The sequence below is a fragment of the Cladosporium halotolerans genome, assembly GCF_011745625.1.
Source record: "Cladosporium halotolerans strain TM138-S3 chromosome Unknown Sca99, whole genome shotgun sequence".
NCBI classification, from domain to species: Eukaryota; Fungi; Ascomycota; class Dothideomycetes; order Cladosporiales; family Cladosporiaceae; genus Cladosporium; species Cladosporium halotolerans.
Window position 1 is genome coordinate 1 of NW_027191549.1, and position 6,963 is coordinate 6,963.

At 47.7% G+C, this 6,963-nt stretch overlaps 2 protein-coding genes across 2 annotated transcripts; both read right to left on the reverse strand.

The window, feature by feature from the left end:
* Positions 1 to 1,343: 1,343 nt before the first annotated feature.
* WHR41_09402 (uncharacterized protein) lies at positions 1,344 to 2,237 on the reverse strand (the record flags this gene model as incomplete). The annotated part of the gene is made up of 1 exon (XM_069378005.1): positions 1,344 to 2,237. The coding sequence occupies one exon, from the start codon at positions 2,235 to 2,237 to the stop codon at positions 1,344 to 1,346; it is 894 nt and encodes a 297-aa protein (XP_069225030.1).
* A 1,628-nt stretch (positions 2,238 to 3,865) lies between these two features.
* Positions 3,866 to 4,345, reverse strand: WHR41_09403 (uncharacterized protein; the record flags this gene model as incomplete). The annotated part of the gene is made up of 1 exon (XM_069378006.1): positions 3,866 to 4,345. One exon carries the CDS (start codon positions 4,343 to 4,345, stop codon positions 3,866 to 3,868), a length of 480 nt encoding a protein of 159 aa, XP_069225029.1.
* Between the last annotated feature and the right edge of the window lie 2,618 nt (positions 4,346 to 6,963).

A 6,963-nucleotide genomic window follows, 5' to 3' on the forward strand; every position in this document is an offset into this window, starting at 1 on the left:
TGCACATGACGCGACATGAATATGAACATAGATTTTTCCCACTGCACATGACATGAACATGGCAAAATTATTGGACATGACTGTCGGTGTACTCTCTGATAGCTTCGGTCGTCCATCCGACGAAGATGAGTTAGTGCTTACACTCCTCGATTGCGGGGAAGCCTTGGAGACTGAACGCGTCCCTCGCCTTGTTACCTGTAGTTCAACAGTATGAGTCTCTTCAATTACCGATGAACGGCTGCGTCGGACAGCCCATAGTCTCCATTCCTAGCTTCGGAAATTGCAGTGCTTAGATGCACGAGTACATGGAACTCCTTGCCAATACATGCAGTGAGACGCATGATTAGCGCATTATTGCATCGACTTTATGCGCAGATTTGCAGGGGTTTTTCACATCCCCTAAGGCCGATCAATGAAATATAGCTCACCTGATTTATACATTCGGAAAACGTCGACTTGGAGTCGAGGCGTAGGATCGCAGCAGTTGTGTCAGTCATATACTACGGGCTTTGTCAGAATCAAGCCTGTTTTCGAGACTCATCTAATCACGAGGCGGCTGGGCTGTTACCAATCATGGACATCACGGCAGCAATTGACAGAGTGACACTTTACGTTCAAGAGAATCAGGCGACACTCGCAATAACAACGGCCTCACTTGCGACAATGGGTTTTCCTGCTATCATAACCACCGCTGTGTTTAGCGCGGCCGGATTGACAGCTAATGGTCCAGTAGCTGGTATGCCTTCTTGCTCTACTGTCGCCTGATGACCTTCAGACTGACCACAGGTAAGGAGGCGCTTTTGCCCTGCTGCAGTCCACGGTTGGTGCAACACCAGCAGTGGCGGCAGTTTTGCAAAGTGCAGCGATGGGTGGATACGGGATGGCTATTGTCAATGGGGCAGTGCAATCTGGCAGTGCTATCACTGGGGCAGCGGCATTCGTGTATGCAGCGCAGTGAGAGCATCACAGACAAGAAAGACAGGTACCAAAGCAAACTCTGGGATAAAGACCGTTGCAAAACTGAACTTTTGGTTCACTGATGTTTGCTTGCTTGTGATTCAGCCTGAAACATGCCTTCTAATTCATCGACGATCTCATCGTGAAACAGGTCTTCGTCGCGGGAGTTGAAGAATAACTCGTCATTGACATCTTGAAATACCCTCACTTTCACCTATACTCATTGCAACAAGCTTTTGGAGAATGTCGAAGATGTGCTTTCTCGGCTGGTTGAGGAGAGTCACTGATCGATTTCAACCGTGTACCGTTTCATGACGTAAGAGACAGCGTGCCAATTTGGTACAATCTTCTGTTGAATCATGAGATATTCTGCTAACTCATTGAGCTCACTGCGATTCCAACCATTGAATCACGTCTGCTTCCCTCATGACCTTCAAACCGTCAATGCTCAAGTGCTCCGATTCGTACCCCAGCTTGAAAACAACCATGCCATTGCCAAACGTCGCGAGATACCGTTTTAGCTGCTTCTTGATCTTGCCATGTACATAAGGGTTGGACTTGAATCCGAACATGTTCTTGTATTCAACCCAATTCGTGCGGAAGCCACACAGCCAAGTGGTTTCCAGGAACAACAAATCCGGCGTTGCTTTGACGACGTTGACGAATCCAGCTTCAATACCGAGCCGAATTCTTTGGTTTTGCTGCTCTTCAGTCATAGAGCCAGGCTGTAACCTTTGCAATTGCGCAATGAAAGCTGTTTCGGCTTCAAGGGCTTGCCGTGCTTTCATCGCCATCTCTACCTTTCGGATGTCCTGTCCCTCTTGACTGTTGTCTGGTGGAAGAAGTCTTTTGGCGCCTTCTAGTATGGCGCTGACGATTTTTATATCCAACGTTGTCCCCGTCATTCGAATGAGACCTTCGACTGTTGGATTTGCAAATCGAATTTTTCGTGCTTGCTGGAATAATGGCTTGATCACATTTGCTGGAATGCCATTGTATGGGGCCAATTTGCCTGGTGTATCGAGTGCGACAGGGTGGTCAACAACAAGATTCCGCTCATGTGGGCGTAACACTTGGTTGGTACGGACATGGGCATGCTGTGGGTTGTTGGCATTGTTTTCCACGTGATACGCAGCAGTGAGCATGTGCTGGTTGAAATGAGCTGGTTCCAGAAAGCCTTTACGACATTTGCGGCACCCCTTGTGGACTGGTTCTGAACGAATGTGACTCTGTAAAGAAAGCCAAGTAGCGAAATGTTGGTCGCAGCATCTGAGAACCATCTCTGCACGAATCCAATCTTTGTTGCGAAGCTGAAGCAAGCGTAAGATGATGACGAACTCATTCACATTCAAAAACATGCGTCGCCGGCTGCGCATCTTGGTGTAGTTGACTAGCATGGCCAAGCTCTTCCCTAGCTTCACATGCGAGGATCACTCAAGAGGCACCATGCGGATGCACATTTCTTACTGATGCCAAGAATCTACCTGAAGGGTTTTCAATAAGTCATGCATTGTCTTACGCAAGTATGCGTTGTTACACATTGCAGGACCTTGCCCGCAATTCTGTGTGTTGCGATGGAGCATTTCGGTGGAAGTAAGAGTGGTGGTCCTACAGCAAATCACATTTCTGACTCCAACCGGCTCTTGATACGAGTGCTGGTGATGTCTTCATCCATCTGAAAAAAACCCTGTGCTTCAGATAGGAGAATCAAAGCTCGAGGTAGGTAACTTTCGGGAATAGGAGCCGAGCTGAGATGCACTGACAAGCATCATAGCCTGATTGTGCGCGACCGTGAGTGAGAATCGTCTCATTTGGTCAAAGTATTTCTTCGCGGATGCTCTGGCAACACCGCATCATTTCTATGCAATGCATGGCGTGAGGATCAAAGTCAGTGTCGTGAGTCATCTGCAATAACAGTAGGCATGGAATCCGATTGGTGGGGTTAGACTCATCGACCGTTCCCTTCCCATCCTAGCCAGTGGCAGCCTCACCCTGCATGATATGGAATGCATCTTTTTGATGATGGTTTGCTGGTCATGCGTCTTGACGCTTTGAGTGCGAGAGCTTGAATTGGGCAACGGCCGGAGACCCCTCACGCGAGGCTAGCTTTCAGCTCTTAGATGTCGTGTCCGGCCTCTCAACCGAACCCAGATTACCCTCTCCACGCAAGAGTGTCTACTAATCTCAAATCTACTCGTCAAAGCCTTGCGAGCGGTGGCAGACTACTCATGAACCTAAAATTTCACACATAGCACATTAATGACTCTACTGCAGGCGCAAGCTCTTGGACGGGCTCGGGCTCAGGCTCGGGCCCAGGGTCAGGCTTTGGGACAGGCTCAAGCTCAGGCACAATCTCCGACTCTGGTGGAGGATACCCATCGTCGGTGTCCTAAATAAACTCTGGTTTCTTCACCTTTAATCCAGAAACGTTGATCCGGGCGTAAATGTCTTTACTGATCGCACCCTCCAATAAAGCACCACCCAGGGCTCTTTTGACGTCGCTGATGATCTTGGTTTGCTTGGATTTGGACATTGTACTGTTGTTGCGTCTTGCCAAGTGTATCCGGCTTAGGCAGCGGTGCGGGTTCGGATTGTTCAATAGTGATGAATGCTATGCTTCCTTATCCAAAGAGAAGTCCAGCTCAGATATGAGTGGTAAGACAAGCCAAGAGGGTAGAGATGTCTTGACGAAAAATCACTTCCATTCAATTTCTCTCATCTGGGTACTTATATAACTGGAGAATAAATTATGGGGTTGAACCAAATCTCTGAACTCGACTCAGAAGGAAAGAACAGTATTAGTCCAGCAACGGGTGTTGAATCGTCGAGGCCTGCTATCTAGCACATGCTGGTCAGTGTTGATTTCGCGGAGCTTCGTGGAACGACCATACCCGTCCTTTGGAATCCATTAAATCAACCTGAGGCTCGCTAGCTTGATGACCAAACTTTCGGTCAGGTTGATTGTTTCCTTGTCATTGTCACGGGCGACCTCGTAGAAGGTACAGTGACCGGTGCTGCAAACGAAGTGAAGCTTTCGCCCTTTGTTCGAGCTGGCAACTTGAAGACGGCTCGGCATGTGACATTCGCATCTCGGGTTGACCAAATGGCTGCCTCGCTCGTCCAGGAAAGTGATGAATTTGTCACATGGCGAGCATTTCAGGTAAGGGCGATTGGCGTTCCCGTTTCTGTTACTCGTCCTCGTTGTGAGCCTAATGAGGCTTTTCCCACTTTGACAGCATATTGGGCAGCGAGGCTTCCTCGGCTCAGGCGGGTAAACCGGCTGCGAGGTATTTTCGTGCTTGACCCGGGTCATCTTGCTTGATAGGATGGTCGATCCGCAAATAGAAGTTGACTGATCTTTGCTTGATGTTTTCGAAAACGTCAGCATATCAAGTCGTGCCCATAACCTTGGAAAGGAGACGAGTGCATGCTAGCCATCATACCGTGGCCATCCTCATATACTACCAGTCGACAGGGTAAGATGGAGTTCAGGCAACACTGATTGCGCAGCAAGAGTACGCGTATTCAATCATGAATTTGGGTAGGTTTGAGCTTCTGGAAACTATGAATTCAGCGCCTAGCGCGAACCTCGGAGTTATGCTCAGTGGTCTACACTGAGAATGTTTTTCCAATTGCAGTAGAGAACTTCTAGTGTTTGATACGATCGTCGATAAGGTTAAGATTATATAACTTGGCTGGCTGGCGGCGAGTAAGCGCTAGATATTCCTATCTGATCAGATCCACGGTCTTCCTACATCGCCAAAAATAATCTATTGAAGCTTGTCGTAGCAACGGTACCCAGCATGTCCGGTCGAACTGACGTGAGTAGCATCCTTGATGCAAGACGCAGAGGCGCTTTCAGGTGACAAGCTCGCAATGAAGAGTGGTATTCTGAATACGACGACGATATTCCCAGCCTAAGATGCGTGTTAGTCATCATTAAGCTTCAGTACCATTGTTGAGACTTGACAGGCTTCAGCCACAATCCCAATAGCAAGACACCCCTTTCAGAGTTTGTATTACTTTGTCGATCTGGACAGGAAAAGGCTTTGCGCTTCTCCTTCAATTGTACTATTCGCACCTTTAGCTCGCGAGCGTCACATCTCGTGAATGTTGACTTACGAATGATCTCCCATCCCAGACATTCCACGAAATCTAATACATCCCCAAGCAAATTGTAAGTACCTCTATGACCTAGTACAAGCGACGCCGATGTCTTACATAACGCTTCTGGTAGTCCGTACATAGAAGCAATAGCCAGAAGCAGCCCTAGATATCCAGCGTTGTGAGCAGAATTCGGCTCTATCAAGGCAGCAGCAGCCAACCCATTGCTGGGATACAAGGGTAGCAAGGTCTTACACATCAGTTGCTGTGGGGAGAGAAGAAGCTCAGTATCTGTGGTGAGTTGCGTTGACTTGTCGCCAGGTAGAAAGATCTCCCGTCTAGTGGATGCTTTGTCGATCTGCCCTTTTTTTTAAGTTTGAGCCTAACATCCTCGCAAATGGCTTCGAGGCATTACAGAGAAGACAGAATGATGCGAAGATCCGGACCTGGTCATCACCGAACACCAGCAAGATGTCTCCTCAGGGTCATTGTCCGCAGCGCTTGCTGGCATTGTTGACGTCATGATAGAGGTGGAGTGGCTAAAGCACGCTGATGGAATGCTGAGACCATGCGTTACTTGCTTCAGAGACGCTGATCGATGATGCAAGCAGGAATCTTCTTCCAAATAGCTCATCAATGTGAAAAGAGTCGGCGTGATCCAAGTGTGACATAGAACTACGCCTTACTCTGCAGGCATGTTATTGAAGTTTGGGATAATTTCGGTACTTTATTCCACTTCCGCGAGTGTGACATCGTTTCCAAATAATCTACCAGTATTCATAGCCAGCAAAATGGAGCTTGAAGTTGCAAAATATTAAGGATTGTTTTCCAAGGCACGTGTTTTACCCCGCAGCGATAGTTTCAACAACGCGATGCCCACCCCGCCTAGGAACCTTCAGCTTGGATATGCAGGATGTTCATCCTATGTTTATTATCGAGGAAATTCTAAGACTGATAGTCGTAGGTAATGTCGTCACACGGCGGTATTGAGACATTAGATAGATGACACTTGAACTCATCTGAACGGCTTAAGTCCCATGAACGGCAAACCCATAAGTCGTGTTCGACCAGACTTGGCTATATCTCTTCGAAGTGGTGGGTTGGAGACATTTCGTTGTATTTGGAGAAAATGACAAAATGTGCTCTGATTGCCAAGGCGTATATCTTCGAAGACCAGAGTACCCATCCCTGTACGTGTTGAGCGCAGTACTACGGCATTGTTGGGACGATCTTCAGTTGTGAATTTCATGAATTTTCCGTCACCATCCCGGGAGGTATGCGATTTGTCATTGAAAGACTTCGAAAGAAGAAACAAAGCTTTTATTGGTAGACCATTTACTATACTTTCTAAAACAATACCGAGTGTAATTCGAGAAAGGCTGTTGAAGGCAGCGATGGAGCTTCCCGGGAGACAGCGCAATCTGAATCTAACTAGCTAAACTTTATTCAACTCTGCTAACGAATCTAAATTGGAACCCAGCTTCGGCGGAGCGTAAAAAAAAAGCGGATGCAGAAATCCTTCGGTCCGACCAATGTGCGCACGCACCGCTTCGATAAATCAGACGACTCACTTTTGTGCACTTGGCAAGAAAGTCATTGAAGCAGCACTATGATACTGGGTTTCCATTGCTCATACTGTATTGACTGTGTAATGCGCATATGTGTTGGAGATTAATGCATCTATACATCTTCCCCCGAACACCCAAGCTTTCTCAAGATCGGACAAATGGATGGATTTGCTTTTCATAGATTAACGGTCTTTGTCGGACGTTAATCCAGTCTTTGAGAGCTCGTCCACGTTCCAGCTCCCCCGTACGCGGTAGTAGATGCTGGTGAGACCATCTGTGGTCCGCGGACCGAAGGATTCATGCTTTATCTCAAGCCAGAAAAGCTCTTTGATGA